The sequence below is a fragment of the Schistocerca gregaria genome, chromosome 8, assembly GCF_023897955.1.
Source record: "Schistocerca gregaria isolate iqSchGreg1 chromosome 8, iqSchGreg1.2, whole genome shotgun sequence".
Taxonomy (NCBI): domain Eukaryota; kingdom Metazoa; phylum Arthropoda; class Insecta; order Orthoptera; family Acrididae; genus Schistocerca; species Schistocerca gregaria.
Window position 1 is genome coordinate 383,836,473 of NC_064927.1, and position 22,136 is coordinate 383,858,608.

Genomic DNA, 22,136 nt, shown 5'->3' on the forward strand with positions numbered 1-22,136 from the left:
ACTCCAGTACCTTCAGTTTACTTTGATGATATTCAACTTATAACCTCTTTTTAAAACATTAGCCATTCCAGTCTACTGATCTGAGTGATTTGCCAACTCTGGCAAAAATAGTCACTAGCAAATCTCAAAATTTTTATTTCTTCCCCATGACTTTGAATTCTTCTTCTTCTTTCTTGACTCTACAGCTCATGATGAACCTTGGCTTTTTCTACAATTTCCTTCCATTTCTCTCGGTCCTTTGCCAATACTCTCCAGTTTCTATAGCCCATCTTCCAAAGATCTTCGATTACTCCATCTTCACACCTGGCTCTTGGTCGACCACGTCCTCTCTGCCCTCCTGGCTTTCCTTGTAATATTCTTTTCACTACTTCTGTATCATTCATGTGCGCTACATGTCCCGCCCACCTCAGTCTGGATGATTTCACTGTCCTCCTGATGGGTTGGTCTTTTTATATGATATACAACTCATGGTTGTATCTCCTCCTCAACCTTCCTCTCTCACAGATTGGGACGATAATTCATCTAAGTACCTTTCTTTCAAACGCATCCAGTGTTTCAATATCTTTAGTTGTTAATGTCCAGGCTTCAGAGGCATATGTAAGCACTGGTCGTATAAGTGATTTATACATAGTTAATTTTGTGGTACGAGTCAGCAGCCTCGAGGATAGAAGTCTTGTTAGGGCATAATAGGCTCTATTGACTAGTATTAATCTCTGCTTAATTTCTTAGGAGGTATCATTTAGATGTGTAACTTGAAATGTTCAACTCTGTCAAGCGTATAATTGGCCATTGTTATTGCATTTGGCATATTTTCTCTATGTGCTTTTCCAGTTGCCATATATTTTGTTTTTTGTTCATTAATAATTAACCCCATGTTCCTACTAGCCTGTTCAAGAGCTGTAAATATCTATTCCATTGCTTTTTGGGTTCCTGCTATTATATCTATGTCATCTCCGTAGGCCAGTATCTGCACTGACTTACAGAAAATCGTTCCCCTATTCAGAAGGTTTGCATTTCTAATCACCTCCTCCAGGGCGGCATTAAAGAGAAGACATGCCAATACATCTCCTTGACGCACTCCGTTTTTAATACTCAATGTATTGGACAACATTCCTCCTATTCTTACACTATCCTGTGTTTCGCTCATTGTCATTCTCGCCAGCCTTACCAACATTCTCGAGATTCCCAGTCCACCTAGAGCTTTATATAACTGTCCTCTATTTATGCTAGCATAAGCTGCTTTGAAATTTATAAAGAGGTGATGTGTGCCAACCCCGTATTCATTCAAAAGCAGTCTCTAAAACTACAAATGCTAAAATGTAAGTTTTCCTTCCTACAGTCTATCTTTTAATATAAGAAATGTCCCTTTATTTCTCCAAACACAAACTAATTTTCCACGAGTTCACCTTCTACAGCTTTACCTATTCTTCTGTAAATAATGTGTGTCAGTATTTTGCAACCATTACTTACTAAACGGATGGTCTGTTATAGTCACATCTGCTTTGGAATAGAAGTTATTACATTCTTCTTCAAATCTGTAAGTATTTGGTCTATCTCATCTGTTGTACATACAAGGTGAAATTGTTTTTTCATTCTGACTCTCCCAAGCAACTCAATAATTCTGAGAGACTGTCATCTACTGTGGAGGCCTTGTTTTCACTTCGGCTTTTCATTACTATGTCAAGGTATTCTCGCAGTGACATATCTCTCATCCCATTTGATCTGGCTCCTCCTGTCTTTCTATAATACTATCTTCAAGTATGTTTCCCTTGAGTAGAAACTTTACGTATTCCTTCCACCTTTCAGCCTTCCCTTCTTTGCATAGTATAAGCTTGCCATCTGAGCTTATAATTTTCATACAAACGCTTTGCTTTCCTAATGGCCTCTTTAATTTTCCTATAAGGTGTGTCAATGTTTCCTCTGGTCTGCAAGCTTCCACACCCTTGAATTTGTCCCCTAAACATCCCTGATCTACCATTTTGAAATTTCTGTCAACCTCACATTTTAGGCATCTGTATTCAGCTTTTACTGCTTGATTTACTGCTTTTTTTATATTTTCTCCATTAGTCAGTAAATTCAATACAAATACAGCCAGTGGCTGGAAACGGTAGGAGATGATGATTGTGATGATGATCCAATGTTATCTAAGGATTTTTACTAGAATTTTTTTTTTTTCTTTTTGCTTATTCGATCCCCTCTGCCTTCATTATTTCACTTCTCAAAGCTATCCATTAGTGTAAATTGAAGAGGGATCACTGCTGTCAGCTGCAGCGTGACATCAGGTGTGTGTGTGTTTGAGGTTTACGGGCGCTAAACAGCGTGGTCATCAGCGCCCAAGCACATAAAAACAGGAACACATGCAGTGAAGGGACTAAGACGAACAGCAATCAAGGAGAATGGCTAAAAGACGCAGACCTGACGCAGTTCCAAATCCCCACATACAGAGGCAAAACAAGAGGAGAAGGAACACACTAAAAAGGAAAGGAAACACAAGGAAAAGAGAACAGAAACCGATGGCCTTCACCAGACGCAGCTTATAGTCACCAACTGCCAGCCTCTCCTCTTCCCATTGATGCATAACACGAAAACACAAAAGGGAGGTTACAGCATGGAGGGGGACGGCACATTCAACAACACGAGGGAGGGAACATGCATCTTTGGCAGCCACATCCGCCAGTTCGTTTCCCCTAATACCCACGTGCCCCGGCACCCAGCAGAAATAAACCTCCTTCCCCTGCCATTGCAGGTGGAGTAGGGCATCATGGATGTTCTGGACGACCGTATCTGCTGGGTACAAGTGTTGCATGGTCTGAAGGGCACTCAGGGAGTGAGAACAGATGAGGAACTTAAGACTGGGAACACACCTCATCTGCTCCAATGCCCACAAGATTGCAAACAATTCGGCTTCGAGAATGGTAAACGACGCAGGAAGCCGTAACTTGACGACTCGATCAGGGAAAACCACAGCACAACCAACAGAGTCCCCCTCTTTCGAGCCATCTGTGAATACAGGTACATGGTCCGGGTGCTGGTTTAAAATATCGTAAAATAAGGAGGTAAAAACAAACGCTGGAGTGCAGTTCCTCCGGTTCCCCGACAAGTCTAGAAGGATGCTGGGCCTCTGAAGCAGCCAGGGAGGCAGGAGAGTAAAACCTTGTCATTGGGGGGCCACACACTCCACACCAAGGGACTCAAGCAAATGCTTGGCACGAATCCCAAATGGTCTCGTTGCCCTGGGACGACTGGAAAAGAGACGTTCCATAGGCAGTTGGGCAACGGAAGAGTACGCAGGGGAGGTAGGACAGGCAAGGAAATGACACACCCGTCGCACCACGAGGAGTTTCCGCTGGATGGCGAGCGGCGATTCCCCTGCCTCGGCACACAGGCTGGGGATGGGACTGGTACGGAAGGCACCAGTGGCCAGCCTGATACCCTCATGGTGTACTGCGTCAAGGATCTTCAGATACGAAGGCCTCACTGACCCATACATGGTGCAAGCATAGTCAAGACGCGATCGGACGAAAGCCCTATAAAACTGCAGCAGACGCGCCCGATCTGCTCCCCAGGACCGATGGCTCAGGCACTTCAAAATATTCAGTGCCTTCAGGACCCGCACCTTGAGGTCTTTAAGGTGAGGCAACCATGACAACATGGAATCAAAAGTGAGGCCCAGGAACCTCACAGTGTCTCTAAAAGAAAGAACGGTGTCCCTCAGACGCAATTCAGGGGAGGTAAAAAGACACCGAGAACGATTAAAATGAACACACACAGATTTGTCTGCAGAAAAGTTAAAACCCGTCTTTGCAGTCCATGAATCTAAGCGCTTTATCGTAAGCTGCAACTGCTGACTAGCAGTGACAAGACTGGAGGAAGAACAGAAAACAGCAAAATTGTGAACAAACAAGGAGCATTGGGCAGGACTCTGGATAGTGGACGTGATACTGTTAATCGCGACGGCAAAGAGGGTGACACTTAAAACGCTGCCCTGAGGAACACCATTCTCCTGCACGTATCAGATAGCACATTACCAACCCGATACCGAAAGAGGTGGTGAGAAAGAAAGGACCGAATGAAGATGGGGAGACGGCCATGAAAGCCCCACTCATGGAGTTGATTGAGGATAAGGCGGCGCCAAGTAGTGTCATACGCCTTGTTAATGTCAAAGAAGACCCCTAGACAATGCTGGTTACATAGGAAGGCCTGCTGGATGGCGGCCTCAAGCAGGGTCAAGTTGTCTATAGTGGAACGACATCTCCGAAAGCCACACTGAGAGGTGCTAAAGAGCTGCCTGGTCTCTAGCAGCCAAACGAGGCGGCGGTTGACCAATGCGTTCCAACGTCTTCCCAACACAGCTCGTCAAAGCAATATTGCGATAACTACTGGGATGCGTTCGGTCCTTCCCTGGTTTGAGGAGGGGAATCAAAATCGCCTCCCTCCACGAGTCAGGGTACGTGCTGGATAACCATATCATATTAAAACAGTTCAGGAAAACTTCCTTGGATGGCAGCAACAAGTGCCACAGCATGCTGTACCAGATTTGATCATGACCAGGTGCAGTATCATGAGCCACAGACAGCGTAGAATCCAGTTCCCACATTGTGAAGGGGCAGTTATAGGGTTCAGAATTTAGAGACCGGAAGTCCAAGTGACCCCTCTCGATGGTAGTGCGGTAGTGGCAGAAATATGGATCACAGTTAATAGTGGCGGTAGAGTCCACAAAATGCATGGCCAGTGTCTGGGCAATGTCTCTCGGCGCTGTGAAGAGACATCCCTGATGCAGCAATGCCGTGACAGGTAGCTGGCTGAGTTTCCCGGAAATCCTCCTGATGGCTTCCCATACTTTCGTAGAACTAGTGGAGCGAGAGATGGAGTTCAAGAACGATTGCCATGACCGTCGTTTGCTCTCTTTAATCACTCGCCGCGCTCTAGACCTTGCCACCCGAAAGGCCGCAAGATTGTCAGCTGAGGGACGGCACTTGAAGCAGCGCAGAGCTGCACGGTGGGCTCGGATGGCTGAGCGGCACTCAGTGGTCCACCACTGAACGCTGGCACGGTGTTCCAAAACAGCCAGTTGTCTGAAAAGTGTCCAGTCAGCTCTGGAGAGGTGCCACCGGGGCGGCACAGGTAATGCCACAGCCTCATCCAGGAGGTGAATCCAAAGGGGGAAGTGGTCACTAGAATGGAGGTCAGCTGCAGCCTCCCACAGAGCAGAATCCGCTAGTGCTGGAGAGCAAAAGGAAAGGTCAATAGCCGATGACGACCCGGAAGCAGTACAGAAATGAGTGGGAGCACCAGAGTTGAGGAGGCACAGTTCTTCAGACATCATGACGCTTTCCAGAATGCGACCCCTGGGGCAAGTAGTCGGAGAGCCCCATAAGACATTATGAGCGTTGAAGTCCCCCAGAAGAAGAAATGGGCAGGGGAGTTGGCTAATAAGGTCCGTGAGAGCCTCAGAGTCTATTGCATCCTGAGGCGGTAAATAAACTGAACAGACTGTGAGCCTCCGACCCACAAGAATGTCAACTGCAACTGCTTGCAAGTCGGTGATGAGAGGGAGCTCAGATGAGGGGTGCATGTCACGGACAAAAACCGCTACACCACCCTTTGCCCTTTCCCCCGTCAGATCATCTTTCCGATGTACGGTATAGCCCCGTAAAGAAGGAGCATCAGTGACCTGAAAATGTGTCTCTTGGAGACATAAGCACAAGGGGCACTCTCGTATAAGGAGTTGTAATTTGGCCACATGCGTCCTGAACCCATTCAGGTTCCACTGTAATATGGGAGCCAGTGATCAGGGTGGCTGAACTTTCACCCTGCCTTTGTGCTTTTGAGGTGAGCCTGTACTGGCCGGAGATTTATTCCTGGGGCGAGAAGATCGCCCCCGGTCGACATCAATGTCCATAAGTTCCGATGACAACCCAAGGGAGATGTCAGACAGTACGATGGCCTCGACATCGGACCAACGCTGACTTGTCTCCTCAGGTGGCAAAACCTTCACCTTCTGAGGCTTTGACTTGGGGGGCTTGGAATGCAGAGCCTTGTCAAAAGTTGGAGCTTTACTCGCCTGGGCAGAAGGCGCCATATGGGGAGAGGCAGGAAGTACCCCAATGCCAGCAACCACGGCCTTGTCCGACGTAGCGGGGAGAGCCGCAGGTTGCAAAACAACCGCAGCAGCACAAGTGCACTGGTAAGCGCAGGTATTAGTGCTAACACTAGCAACCTCCGTTTGCGTAGCAACAGTGGTCAGTTGTACTGGTTTTTTGAGAGCGGAAGCGAAAGATGTTGAAAACACAGGAGGTTGAATGGCCTTAAAGAGCTTCTTGGCCTCACCATAGGGGATGCGCTTAGATGTTTTAATCTCCTGTACCTTCTGTTCTTCGAGATAGATGGGGCAGATCCGGCTCCAGACAGGGTGACTCCCAGAGCAATTCACACACTTTACAGGCAATGAACAATCGGCTCCGTCATGGGCAGGCTGACCACATTTACCGCAAGTGGCTATCCCATTGCACCCCAACGTAGTATGCCCAAAGCGCTGACATTTAAAACAGCGCATTGGGTTGGGGAAATATGGCCGTACTGGCAAATGTAAGAACCCCACTTTAACATGCTCTGGGAGTCTCGGGCAACTGAACGTGAGAATAAACGAGTCACACTTGACGACGTCCCCATCGACTCGTTTCATAATATGATGCACGTCAACAACACCTTCGTCAGCCCACTCAGATTTTAACTCGTCTATGGGGATATCCACCAAGTCCCTACACATCACAACACCCTTACTATAATTCAAAGTGGACTGGAGCTCGGTCTCGATAGCGTACTCTCCTAGACATGTTGCTTTCCGAAGGGAAGCGACTTGACGGGAACTAGAAGTCTCAACCAACAGAGTCCCATTGCGCAGTCGCTTTACAGATTTCAGTGTTCCTGCAATTCCCTCAAGACCCTTGTGGATGTAAAAGGGAGAAACCCTCTCAAAGCTACCCTCCTTCCTTTTAATAATCAAAAACACATTCTGATTATCAGCATGTGCTCCGTTACTACAGTCTGTTAAATCTCTAGCAACACCAGGCGCTGGAGGACTCGCAGCGCGTAGACGCTTTTTCAATGGGGTGTGTGTTCCTACCAGTGGCCCACCCAAGCCACTGGTAGGGGGAAATGTAGAGGTCGAAGGGTCCATTGCGGTCCCACGAGCAGCTAGGGAACTAAAGGTCTGCTCAGACAGAGCCTCGCGTGCCTGAGTAAGCCTTATACAACTGGGGTGCGGCAGGTGCCCCAGAGGTTGCCCGCTTGCGACTGTTCCACCCCAATAGCCATGCATCTTCTAGGCACGGAGCACACCGAAAGATTGAGGGGTTTTTATAGAGGTTGGCCTTCCTCGCAATCCAGGCAGTCAAGCCAAGATTACCATTCCCTGCAACACACAACATTTCACCGCCACGGGCGTACGGTGGTCGCTGAAGCATGTCCGGGGGTTACAGTGACAGGAGATTGGTGGCGCAGACCAGTCCCCAGCTCAGGACCCCGGGGTCGCCAAGTCCATACTCAGCAAGTGAATGCTGAGCCCCTGGGGGAAGCGCGACATCAAGTGGAATCAGCAGCAATGAGTGAAAATGTGTACCAGAGCAAAATCCAAACGTGGGATCTCCTGCTTACTAGGCAGCTGCCCAGTAAGCAGGAGACCCCAGGTTTGAATCCCAGTCTGGTACACCCTTTCACTCATCACCACCGATTCGTCTTGATGTCCCGCTGCAACTGACAGCAGTGATCCCCCTTCAAGTTACATATAGTGTTCCACAGCTGCAGGATCTGCTTGGTGCCTGTTCTTTCTAAGGAATGGGCACCATACATTCAAACTATCCATTAGTCTTTTATTGTTTCCCTTTCCCTTGTTTTAGTCAATCATTTTCTGGTGATATCTTTGAAAATCTCAACAATCACTGATTCTTTAAATTTATATAGATTCCATTTTATTAATTTCTTATCCTTTTACATCGTCTTCAGTTTTAAACAAGAAACTAGATCAGAGCCCATATTTGCTCCTGAAACTATTTTGCAGTTTAATATCAGGTTTTTAAATCTTTCTCTCATCATTAGACAAGCATAACATATCTGAAACATATCGGAGTCTACAGATCGCTTCTGTCTACACAACCTTCTTTCATGATTTCTAGCTGTCATTATAACAAATCTATACCTCAGGAACAAATACAGAAAGTAGTTGCAAGGGGATTGGGAGACAGGAGGTGCTCATACAAGTTGAGTCTGTCTCACCATAGTAGCAAAATGAGGATTAATTCGGGTACAATCACTTTTCTGGTAGAAGAAAGTAAAACAGTAAAAGATGAAAACAAGTAAGAGGAAAACACCTGGAATAAAATAAGATCTCTGGTTGAAAGAGCACGGGTTTGCAAAAATGGTAATTGTTTGTTCGACTGGTCATTACAACAGGCATTAAAACTGCACGACACAGGGCAACTAGCAAAGATGTAGGAAGTACACATGATAGAGAGAGAAGAATTGAACTAAGAAAACCACAAATGAGTTCTTGGCAAGAAAATAAAGGCAGCATCAAAGGTAAGACAAACTGGATGCTGGAATAAAACAGAACCAAATTGGGAAAAAATAGGACTAAAAAGTCCACGACAGAAACAACAAACAAAACTGAAGAAATAACATAAATCACCTGCAGATAGCTGATGGATGGTATACAGACACAGCTAACACTTAGAAAATCACATTAGCTTTCTAGCCCATGAAAATCACACCAGCTTTCTAGTCCATTTCTGTCCATTGCAGAATTACATGGCAAATTCCAAGTTCAAACACTATAATGCTGCTGTAGGAGAAGGAGTTTTTCTTGAAGAATCAGTGTGGGAATAACCACTCAAACAAAAAACATTTTACTTCATTGATCAAAATATCTTGCAAAAAATAAATGCAGATGAACTAGTAGATACTTTCTTTCCAGATTTCGAAAAAGTGCTGGACACTTTGCCATATTGTTGACTAATAATTGGCCATTTTGTTTTAACAAAATATAATCAATTTGATATCTTCTTTGATCGTCTGGAATACTCCATTTGCACTTCTTTTGCAAATGTTTCTCAACATGTGTATTCACAATGACTAACTCACACTCAGCACAAAGTTTTACTTATTTTTGTCTCTTTTCATCTTGCTTGTTCAGGGCAAAATTACTCATTGTTTTCTGACCCCTATCTTCACCAAGATCACATTTCAGCATCAAATTGTGATCAATTTCTTGTCCTCTTTGATGTATTCCATGCATTTATTAATATTGTCACATTGTTTTTCAGTTTCATTGTCATTCGGATCTGTAGTTGTCATGTATACTCATCTGATTACATCTAACAATGGAACTCCCAGTAGAAATATTGACAATGTAGGAGAAGATAGATTACTACTTACCATAAAGATGAGTTAGGTTGCAGACAAGCACAATTAAAAGACAATTACACATAAGCTTTCCACCACAGCCCTCGTCAGTAGAGCCCAAGCTGCTGGAGTTGGCAGGTGTGTATGACGTGTGATTGTTCGTGTGAGTGAAGGGCGTGTGTGTCTCTTTGTCTGACAAAGGCTGTTGCCAAAACCTTGGGTGTAAGTGTCTTAATTACGCCTGTCTGCAACTTAATTTGTCATCTTTATGGTAAGTAGCAATTTATCTTTTCCTACATGGTTGATTACAATGTCTGACTGATATCCATTCAATTTCAACACAAACATTCTTTCTATTTGGTGAACATAATTGTTTACTTTATTTCCAATATCCACATTCATTAATATTATTATTTTATTATTATTGACCCTGCTCTCCCACCATCATCGTTTAATACACAAAGTGCTCAGTGTTTTGTTCTTTCTAAGTGGCATTTCATGACCAATATTATAATGAGTGTGTGTGTGTGTGTGTGTGTGTGTGTGTGTGTTTGTGTGTGTGTGTGTGTGTGTGTGTGTGAGAGAGAGAGAGAGAGAGAGAGAGAGAGAGAGAGAGAGAGAGAGAGAGAGAGAGAAAGTGTGTGTTAATTATTGTTGTCTTCAGTCCTGAGACTGGTTTGATGCAGCTCTCCATGCTACTCTATCCTGTGCAAGCTTCTTCATCACCCAGTATCTACTGCAACCTACATCCTTCTGAATCTGCTTAGTGTATTCATCTCTTGGTCTCTGTCTATGATTTTTACCCTCCAATACTAAATTGCTGATCCCTCGATGTCTCACAACATGTCCTACCAACCGAACCCTTCTTCTAGTCAAGTTGTGCCAACAAGCTCCTCTTCTCCCCAATTCTGTTCAATACCTCCTCATTAGTTATGTAATCAACCCATCTAATATTCAGCATTCTTCTGTAACACCACATTTCGAAAGCGTCTATTCTCTTTTTGTCTAAGCTATTTATCGTCCACGTTTCACTTCCATACATGGCTACACTCCATACAAATACTTTCAGAAACGACTTCATGACACTTAAATCTATACTCGACATTAACAAACTTCTCTTCTTCAGAAATACTTTCCTTGACATTGCCAGTCTACATTTTATATCCTCTCTACTTCGACCATCATCAGTTATTTTGCTCCCCAAATAGCAAAACTCCTTTACCACTTTAAGTGTCTCATTACCTAATCTAATTCCCTCAGCATCACCCGATTTAATTTGCCTACATTCCATTATCCTCATTTTGCTTTTGTTGATGTTCATCTTATATCCTCCTTTCAAGACACTGTCCATTCCGTTCAACTGCTCTTCCAAGTCCTTTGCTGTCTCTGACAGAATTACAATGTCATCGGCGAACGTCAAAGTTTTTATTTCTTCTCCATGGATTTTAATACATACTCCAAACTTTTCTTTTGTTTCCTTTATTGCTTGCTCAATATACAGATTGAATAACATCGGGGAGAGACTACAACCCTGTCTCACTCCTTTCCCAACCACTGCTTCCCTCTCATACTCCTCGACTCTTATAACTGCCATTTGCTTTCTGTACAAATTGTGAATAGCATTTCGCTCTCTGTATTTTACCTCTACCACCTTCAGAATTTGAAAGAGAGTATTCCAATCAACATTGTCAAAAGCTTTCTCTAAGCCTACAAATGCTGGAAATGTAGGTTTGCCTTTCCTTACTCTTTCTTCTAAGATAAGTCATAGGGTCAGTATTGCCTCACGTGTTCCAATATTTCTACGGAATCCAAACTGATCTTCCCTGAGGTCGGCTTCTATCAGTTTTTCCATTCGTCTGTAAAGAATTAATTATTAGATTTTTGTTTTGCATAAGTGCTCTGCACAATAAGTGCTACATTTCACAAGAGAGATCCAGCTCTGGTATCTCATACCACTGCTGTAAATGCAGACATGAAATTGAAAGTAGCACATGGATGACCAGGGTTATTTTACCAAGTTAAAAAATCCTATGTGGGGAGGTAGAGGAAGGAGGAGAGCAGCAAGAGGGAGAAGGGAACAGAGGAAGAGGGCAGCCGTAGAGAGGAAAATACGAAAGTAAATGATTACACCTTAGTATCTGCATGCTTTTTCATCTACAATTTTAGATTTATTACACTGCCTTGGTGTTGATGTTGTTATTGACGATGATTATGATTTTGTTGGTTGTACTTCGATTTTGATTTTGTTGGTGGGACTTGACATCTGGATCATTAGCAAACCTTACAAAATTCTTGAAAAGACAAGTGTGATTAAAAGAACACCACAAAAGTGTTAACAGATTTTCACACTTGAAGCTTTCGGCCAATGGCCTTTGTCAACAATACACACACATATGTACACACACACATACCCATGTAAACGCAACTCACACAAATGACAGTCATGTGTGAGTTGCGTTTGTATGAGTGTATGTACATATGTGTGTCTATTGTTGACAAAGGCCATTGGTCGAAAGCTTTAAATGTGAAAATCTTTTTGTTGTGCCTATCTGCGACTCAGCATCTCCGCTATATGGTGAGTAGCAACTTTCCTTCTCATAATATTGTTAACATGAATTAAAACATACCACAAACCTGAACAAATCAAAATCATTCTCTCCCTCTCTCTCACGCGCATGTACGCGCATGAGCGCACGCGTGCACACACACACACACACACACACACACACACACACACACACACACACACACACACACACACACACACACAACCATAAACTTAATGTCACTGTCATTTCTAAAAGTCTTAATTTTAAAAAACCTACAATGAAAAATGTAAAATACTACACACACACACACACACACACACACACACACACACACACATACACACACACACACACCATGAACTTAATGCCACAGTCATCTATAAAAGTATTAATTAAGAAAGAAAACTGCAAAAAATGGTTCAAATGGCTCTGAGCACTATGGGACTTAACATCTTAGGTCATCAGTCCCCTAGAACTTAGAACTACTTAAACCTAACTAACCTAAGGACATCACACACATCGATGCCCGAGACAGGATTCGAACCTGCGACTGTAGCAGTCCCGCGGTTCCGGACTGCAGTGCCTAAAACCGCAAGACCACCGCGGCCGGCAAGAAAACTGCAATTAAAATGTAAGATACTAGAGCAGAAATCATTGCCAGCTGATAACTAAACTAATAAAGGCTGAGCCAGCCACTCTGCACTAAAGCATCTATCCTATGAGTTTAGTGTTGAGTTTAGAAAATTCACAAAAATTTTAAATGCAGCCCTGGCTCATCTCAGCATCTGCTAAAATTAGGGGCAAATCCTAACTTAAGTCTACTCCATCCTCTAATCAGAATACAGATGCACCACTAAAATATGGTGAATTGACACACGTATGCCACAGCCATCACAAATGGATGGGTCCTCCTGCCATTTCTAAAAACTACGTGTAAGGGAGCTATATTCAACATCGTGTCAAGTGAAAAAGTCTCGCCCTGCCTGTGTATCTGGAAGTAAGAGTGCCACAGACATATAGACGGTTTTGTAGCCTACAACTTGTTGCCCTTCATTAACAGCCATTTTTCCTCCCACTGGCACATGATTTTCTAGCTCAACAGTGAATTCAAAGTCTGTAGGTGAATGGCACACATTGTTCAATTCTGTCTTTCGAACAGGCATCCATGGCTGCATGTCAGCTTGCTCATTTCCCTTTATCCCAATGTGTCCAGGTGCCCAAGAGAATTCCACCACCCTGACAGGTTAATGCAGCAAGAGAAAAGCTTCTGCAAAGCATTGTTTGATAATTTCCTGACAAAATTCACTGATTTATGGTACTCTTGCTCACTATTAACCAAAATTAGGCCTAAGCATAAACAGAAAAGCAAACAGCTAAAATGGTATACATATGAGATGGATCACATTAGGGAAGAGATACTTAGACTGTACAGAATATATAAAAATTCTTGTAAATAAGGGCCAGAGCTGGATTGCACTTCTTACAGAGCTGATTTACAATTTAAAAAGTACTGCAAAGACAAACTGACACTGGCCAAAAGCTTGCATGCAAACATTACATAGAAGGTGCTCCCAACAAATGCGAAGCAGCATGGGACATCATCAATCACGGGAAGTGCCAACATGCAAGATGTGCTTTCTAACATCAATGAGTGAGCTGAATAGCAAAATTAATCAAAATGGCACTTGAGCTTTAGATCTTCTTGGTGCTGAGTCACATAACAGGTATACCTGGAATGTTGTCACTCCAAGGATATTATAAAGCTGTGTCAAGGTTCTAAAACTACAGAAGACTGGACTGTTAATGGTTCTCCAAATATGTAATTAAAAAATAATACATCTCATCTGTCAACCTCTTTCTACCATCAGGGTTGGCACAAGTTTCCCCTAGTAAAATTCCCTTATTTCCAGACCAGTTGTAGCATTTTTCCCTAACAAATTTTGAGATTAAAAAAAAATCATACTTGCAAGCAGATGGTGTTTTCTGATGTGAGCAGAAATCTTAAGTACTAACATCAACATCTTCTGTAATGAACTGTCTTTAGATGGAGAATGACCAGTAAAGTTATTTTATTTCAATAAAATGAAACACATTTGGTGACAAAAATACGCATTTTCTTGGAGTCGTAAGATGGATTTCAAATACCTGATTACAGAAATAATGACAGAAAAAGTAGGCTTCTTGAAAGAAATGCCGAATTACAAGAGTTAATACAAAGGAGGGACATAGTAAAATTTGTGTAACAACAGCGAATACAATGGCTAGGACACTTGCAGAGAATGACAGAGGATTAATTCCAAAGAAAATGATGAAAAGTGTGCCTATTCAGCTAGGAAAAAAGGGAGACCTAGAAGAAGATGGACTGATGATGTAATAGCAGATCCCTCCTGTATGGGAGTCTGGAGTTGGAAAAGAGCAGCAAATAACTGAGAAGTGTGGAGGAAGATTGTTAAAGAAGCCAAGGCTCACCAAGGGCTGTAGCACTACTGAAGAAGTAGTAAAATCACAATAATGAACAAAGTTAAACCTAAGGAACTATGCATCCTCCTTTTTTTAAAGAGACTATACACTCTCATAATACCAGATGCAGACTGAACATTGGTATACTGATACACAGGCTCACAAAGACTCCAAATCCTCATAAAATAACATGATTAAACTTTTTAAAAAGCTTCCAATATCAGCTCGGGCACTGTCTCATAATACTTTCAAAGTTATGATATATTACTGTTTACTCAAACTCCCATTTTACAAGATAGCTGAAGTACTTGAAATAAAATAATTGACATTAATACTTAAGGCTAAAGTCTAGATCAGGACCAGCGACAGTCACAGTGGTGCTCACCTACTGGTCATAGATTGCTAATGCGTTAGTTCATGTAGCCAGTGAGGTGATTCTTTGACATAATCAATGAGTGGCGAGAAGAGAGGGAATGTACAGGGTGATTATAATTAAAGTTAAACTTTCAAACCCCTGTAGAAATGACACCACTCGTCAGAATGACGTCAAATCACAACGGAATATTATCAGTGCATGGGAAAAACGTATGGCAGAAGAAAAATAAAGAGCTACAAAATGTAACTATAGATAGCACTGTAAGCATCATAATTTAATAGTGGTCTATGACAAATGAATCATACAACAATACCTAAGGTATATGTTTGACATTAAACAAAATGTACTACTCAGAGAGCATGGGTGTACAGGTGTGATACTGTTAATTGTGTAAGTCCACCCAGCACGGCAATTTCACATCACATTGGATGGTGCGAAAAATACGTTTTTAATTGTCCTGAGGCCAAAAACCACACAAAAAGCATCACTCATATCAGTTTTTAATTGTCCTGAGGACAAAAACTCTATAAAAAAAAACATCAAGTACATCAGTTTTTAAGTAAGCTGGGGGCATAAACTGCATAAAAAACATCAATACCATCAGTTTTTAATTATCCTGAGGCCAAAAAACACATAAAAAGCATCATTTAAATCAAATCAGATTGTCAATTTCCATGTGACTGGCACAAAACATGTTCAATATGCTCTCCACCATTTTCTGCAACAAGTTGAAATCGAGAAACAGCATGTTTCACAACTGATCGAAGTGTTTCCGGGGTCATGTTCAGAATGTGTTGCCAATGTGTGTCTTCAATACAGCAAATTATGCAGCCAGAACACTGAACACACAGTCTTTCAGATAGCCCCACAGCCAGAAGTCACACGGATTAAAATCAGGTTATTGAGACGGACAGCCGGTATGGAAATGGTGGCTGATAATTCTAACATTTTCGAGATGGCGCTTCAGCAGCTGATTAACTGGATTTTCAATGTGCGGAGGTGCATCATCTTGCATACAAATGATACCGTCCACAATCCCCACTGTTGGAGAGCTGGAATGAAGTGGCTGTGCAAAAGACACTCATAGTGCTTACCAGTGACGGTACAGGTAACAGGACCGGAAGCACCTGTCTCTTCAAAAAAATATGGCCCTATGATAAAGGATGGTGTAAATCCACACCACACAGTGACCTTTTCAGGATGAAGTGGTACTGGTTGATTTGTGTGAGGATTTTCCATTGCCCACATTTGACAATTCTGTGTATTGACATGTCCTGTCAGATGGAAATTGGCTTCATCTGTCCACAACCAATCATTGTCCACTTTGATGTGAGCAAGAAATTCTAAAACAAAGGTCTCTCTTGCTGGCAGATCAACGGGAAGTAACTAGTGCAAATGGGTAATTTTGAATGATAGCAAAGTAGAATGTAGGATTTTACACACCATGCTCATTGGTATGTCCAGACCCATGGCAGGCATCAGAACAACACCTTTTTTCAAACCCTTCAGTGTCCGGAACCTCTGAAGAGTGATGTGTGCAAAGTCACCAATCTTGTAATACAGCTTTACAAGCAGAGAATGATCCTGCATTAAGACAGTCATAGCTAACGTCACAGACATGAAAGAAGGAAAAGCCTTGTGCCCGACATGTTTATACCAACTTCAATGGGTCGTGTGCATGACAGGTGTTCCACTTACGTACACTGACACATATAGCACCACCTATTAGTCAATTTTCATACTATCTTTTTTTCTTATGCCACGCTTTTTCCCTATTCTCCGATAATATTCCATTGCAATTTGACGTCATTCTGACCAGTGGTGTTACTTCTATAGCATTTTGAAAGTTTAACTTTAATTATAATCACCCTGTACTTCTAGCACTGAATTTGAAAGCATCATCTTGTTTACTGTTTTTCAGTGTGTTAGTGAGGTTCGAGAGAAATGTTTTGTGACTATGGCAGTGATTGCTACGAAGTGGAGTGATTTAGTTTTGAAGGTTGACACAATCCGTTGGTGCATGTCTCATGGATTAATTTCAGAGAACCAGCTGCTGCAGCCAAGTGGTTCTAGGAGCTTCAGTCTGGAACCGCACTGCTGCTCCGGTCGCAAGTTTGAATCCTGCTTCATGCATGAATGTGTGTGATGTCCTTAGGTTAGTTAGGTTTAAGGAGTTCTAAGTCTAGGGGACTGATGACAGATGTTAAGTCCCATAGTGCTTAGAGCCATTTGAACCATTTGCATTGCAGAGACACGAAAATGTATCAAATGTGGTGGCAAAATGAATACTGAATCTATCTGCATGAGCACACTGAGTCTGGATCAATGTTTTTTAATTAAATCATGGGAGAATGTAAGTGGATCAGTGTTTATTGATAATAGAGATACATGTTAAGTTTATTAATAGACATTGATCCTCCTACCTTCTCCCATGATGAATTTAAAAAAAAAAAACATTTATATACATATTCAGTGTAGAGAAATATTTCACTGCTTTTTCGAATAAACCACAGGTTGTGACACTGTCCTTGGTTTTCAGATACTAGCACAGTTTAAATAGATGCACCTCAAACAAGGATCAATTAAATTTATAATCCTCGCTCTTTCTTTTGAGTGTATTACTTGGAAACACATCACCTACTTACTGCTCTCCCACTGGCTGTGTAACACAAACAACTGCCACACTTATCTTCCTTTGTTCCTATCATACCTCACAACAAGCACTTATAACATTACTGCTCAAAACATGTAGGTATGCCAATGCCCCTATTCTATCTAGACTTTTACCTACTTAATGTTCAAACCTATTCCACTGTGCATGATCAATGGTGAATACAGAACATTGTACTACTCCCTCCAAACACCATCACGCATGATCCCACCCCTATACACAACACAAATCTCAGCAGCATTGACTCCTTCTGCCTCAAAAATCTTAAACATGGCTGTGATTCAGTAACTGTATAAATTTGAAGAGGTTGAAAAAAAGATCAGTTAACTGACATATGCTGAATGTAATCTGGCTGCAGTCTTAAGCCATGCCATGTGATGTTTCTGGGATTTTATATCAATTTTACATATGACAAGAGCCACTCAGCTTCAGCCAATTTAATTTACTACCATGTGATGTAACAAAGAACCCTCCTTCTGAAGGAGATATTTTTGCAAACGTCAAAACCTAGGTCATAGGTTAATCAAACCTTTGGTTTGCAACTGGTTGGCTGATTTTTTTTTTCTTCAGTCTCCTCCCCCTGCTTGCATGAAGTGACTGACAGAACATACTTCATAACTGATAGTCAACATAATAACGCGTTCAGTTTCAGTCAACTACTACTTACGCACACTGATAAACAAAAGAGAGTGCCGAGTGATGCAACATGAGGTATGGAGTCTCCTTTCCAACCAAATGAGCACAATAAATCTCCAAAAAATTGGTAATTTTTAATAGCCAATCAGAAGTATATTTAATACATCTGGTAGAGTATCTCATCCTCAGAAGGGCGTGTCATCTGGTACAGCTACACTGCAAGACTGAGATGTGGTTTAGTCCAGGCTAATGTTATTTGTTTCCTTATGCTGCATTTTATAAATGCAACAGTGTGTTTGAAGCTACCAGTACCTGCTATGCTAGTCTGCACAACCATGTACTCTTGAACCATCAACTTCACCAACTGTCAACCTTTTGTAATTCTCATTCAGGTATAAAAAACATATGAAGACAGGGGCAAGCTATTTTTACACAGTTATTAGCTGTTGGCCCATTTTTTTGTGCCTTAGTTCATAATATTATCCCTTAAATAGGGAAGTAAGAAGCACACGACTTGCAGATCAGGTAAATATGTGATTAAAAATTCAATATTATCTGTTAAATGACAGTAACAGTACAGTTACAAGTACGTGAAATATAAGAAAAAAAACCACCTGTCAAATGTAGAAATTAAAAACATGTTTACGTACCAGCATCAAATTTGTGGAATACGTAAAATTATTACTCAGTCTTTTCTCTTACCTTTCCCACACTCTTTTTCCACAGAGTTCTTCATTTCCTTGGCATTATGCAACATCTTCACAACTACAAAAATATAGTATTTATCATTTTAAGAGTCTTTCTCACCTGTAGCTTAGTTGCTTCCCACTCCAGCCACTGGTCAACCCACAACCCATCTTCGTTTTTTGGCGGCACCAGTAACCTTGCGGCTGAATTTGCAGAGAAAAGAGTCGTCCCTGATTCCAACTGGAAAGTTGGCAAACGACGTGTAGCTCCAACTTTTCGATCTGTTAACAGTTTTACAATACGGAAAATATAATATGACAGAACGATATAAGTTCATGGATTTAGAAAGGCAGGCGTCAACTATATACTAAAAACATCTTACATTCCATCCGCCAAACAGTCAGCCGTTAAGATTAACAACGTAGCACGTCAGTTAGTGTACTATATGAACCATTTTAATTTAGTTCACATTTTAGTTATATCCACAACTATATCTGATGCAATAAGGAAGAACGTGGGCTTTCTGAGAACGAGGATTTTGTAATATAATTTCAGTTGGATGATAATAACTATATAAAGTGGTAAGAAGCGTTTGTTAATTAATATATTGATGTAAAAAACATACCTGCAGCAGGAACATTTTCCACGTGTATATTTTCTTTAGCAAAATTCGCGGCAACTGCAACTTTAAGGCAGGAAGGATCGGCGCCACTTGTGAAAATCCTCATCTCTTTTTAATTACAAAGACGTTTATACACTAAAAACTGTTAACACATGGAAAGATTGGAACTTTTACAAAACACAAACATTCATTCAAACGTCAACACACGTGCCACATGGCTTACTAGCAATAGTAAATATTCCGATTTCCGAGATTGTGGTGAGCAAGCAATGTCGAATAATCGATATTCTGTCGACGATGTAGAGCAAACATCAATCGATCAAGTAATTCGAGTTAATGCAATGCATGCCATAGGTCGATCATAAAGAAATGTAAACAAGTTACGGTCGTTCTTGCACGGTGTTGCACGTGGATAGCCTTCATTGTCAGTACTTGCTACTTAGGTTACTTGTGTGTGTTATGTTTGTTTCTCGAGTGACAATAATTGAAATTTCGATATGGGTAAGAATAAAAAAGGATTTAACTGGAAAGCACGCGAAGTTGTCAAAACACACATTGACAATACACCAACCTCAAAGGTGAGTTGAAATGGGTAATTAATATTTATTTATACCCATTTCGTTAGGTACAGAATGTATACTTGTAAATAGGTCAGGAGAGATTAATCTAACATTTACCTTGCATATTACAATACGAAACGTCAAATGACTGTATTGATAGGCATAATATGTACATGTTTCTCTTGATTTATGTTTATTCCTTAAAGTTATTTACATATCCTTTAACGAAGGTAACTACAGAACAAACATACAAAAATTTATGACGCATTCAATGCATTCAAGTGATTTTTTGCATATATGCAGGAAATAACAACATTGCTCATATTTACTCATATATTCCTCTACTTGATAAAATATTTTTCCTCATTAGATAGTCTTTACAAAGTTTCTGGAATGTCTTTCCACTCCTACTGTCCTGTGGGCTCTTAGGAAGATGCCTTATCTCATCTACACCTGAATATTGAGGAACTTCTTTTGAATAGAGCTACCAGTGTAACTGGCCTTTATTTCTTGTGTAATGAATGAACAGTCGTATTTTTTCTAGTAATCAATTACCTCTGAATTATCATAAATGACATTATTGTTCTGTATACGTACATTGATGAAATGTCAGTATTCTTAGAGTATGGAAGGCAGTTTTCCACAAGTCATTTTGAACAATGAAGGGACAACAGAGCAGATGATTAATGCACAATCATTTATTTTGCACACAAACAATTTCAGAACCCTTATAGCTCCATCATCTGGTGTAAATTGTAATAATAAAAATATTCTATTACACGTGAATGGGAGGGATCCTCAGGTCTGGACAATCAGAAAAGGAGTGACTACAATTACTGAATTAAAAGAGAGAATGGATATTACTCAACAAATAAAATCACCAAATCATCTGGTGTCATCCTCACACCTATAATGTCATCAAAAGGGTAAAAGGGGCATCAGATTATCAAATTGATTAAAGTGGGAAGTAACAGCAGAAATGAGTTGAAACCATCACAACATAGTGGGGGAAGAGGGCCTGTACATTTGAAAAACAAAGAAAAATAACATGTTATATGGACACTTTAATCTACCTGGATGATGCCATAATTAGCTAAAATATTGGGATAATGGAAGCATCCGATTCCTCCCATCTGCTTTGACCAATGACGTCACCAATATGGGGGAAACAACCATTCACAACTACTCCCATACCGCTCCTATGATGTCACCATGTAAACATAACAACAAACACAAAAATAGATCGAAAAGCCACCAAACAGATATGCCTCCAAAAATATAATGAAACTTAACGGGACAAGCGGGGGAAATTGGGGGTTTTGGTTGGGTACAAACTAAATATAAACACACGTCACTACCCCCCCGAACGATAAAAGACCCTAAAATAACAAGTCCCCACAACCTTCCCAAATTCCACTACTCACAAAAATCCGCAGGAATCGATCACTTCCCTTGAAGTTTCAACAGAAAGAACCAACACTACCAAAAAAGGGCCTAGAAAAACAAAATTGGAATCGAACACTTCCCTTGACTTATATAGGTCAACTGCAACAACCGATACCACACTATAAATCTCAAAACTTTCAAAAAACCTAGAAAAACAAAATTGGTATCAAACACTTCCTTTGATCTGTTGTCCTTAAGATGTCTCCACACATAGCTGTCCTTGGTCCAAGATGCCAGAACAGTAAGCCTCATTTCTTCACGACTTCAGTCAACAGGCCGAATAGCCGAAGGAATTTTATTAAAGTCAACGCACATCATTGCTGACAACCGAAAACTGTTGACCTTGTCAGTCATATCCGTACCTACCAAAGACATAAACAAAGCAATGTACCAAAATTCACACATTACGAACAAATAAAAAACTGCAATAACGTCGACATAACAAAACCAAAATCGTTAACTCACTGAAAAAAATTCTGCTGAAAGCACAGTCACCATCGATACCACACACGTGCAATGCTACCACGTAAATGAACCCCAAATGCCATATAACACGCTACCTGTAAACTCACCGCCAGAAAGAACCACCGACCGCAACAATACGCCACCTATAAACATGCCACACATGCAGACTAAACCGAAAGCATCACCTAACACACACACACACACACACACACACACACACACACACACACACACACACACACACACACACCAACGATCACATCAA

At 41.4% G+C, this 22,136-nt stretch overlaps 2 protein-coding genes across 2 annotated transcripts in view; one reads left to right on the forward strand and one right to left on the reverse strand.

The window, feature by feature from the left end:
- LOC126285337 (methionine--tRNA ligase, cytoplasmic) overlaps positions 1-19,624 on the reverse strand; it is a 115,403-nt gene extending 95,779 nt beyond the window's left edge. The window contains exons 1-2 of the mRNA XM_049984654.1: positions 19,404-19,624; positions 18,899-19,059 (exon numbers count right to left, since the gene is read on the reverse strand). Coding sequence (XP_049840611.1) covers positions 18,899-19,059; positions 19,404-19,506 — 264 coding nt within the window. The 5' untranslated portion in view covers positions 19,507-19,624. The remainder of the gene's footprint in view (positions 1-18,898; positions 19,060-19,403) is intronic.
- Positions 19,625-19,887: 263 nt separating this feature from the next.
- The window catches only part of LOC126285336 (probable ATP-dependent RNA helicase kurz), a 131,854-nt gene continuing 129,605 nt past the window's right edge, over positions 19,888-22,136 (forward strand). The window contains exon 1 of the mRNA XM_049984653.1: positions 19,888-19,978. Coding sequence (XP_049840610.1) covers positions 19,898-19,978 — 81 coding nt within the window. The 5' untranslated portion in view covers positions 19,888-19,897. The remainder of the gene's footprint in view (positions 19,979-22,136) is intronic.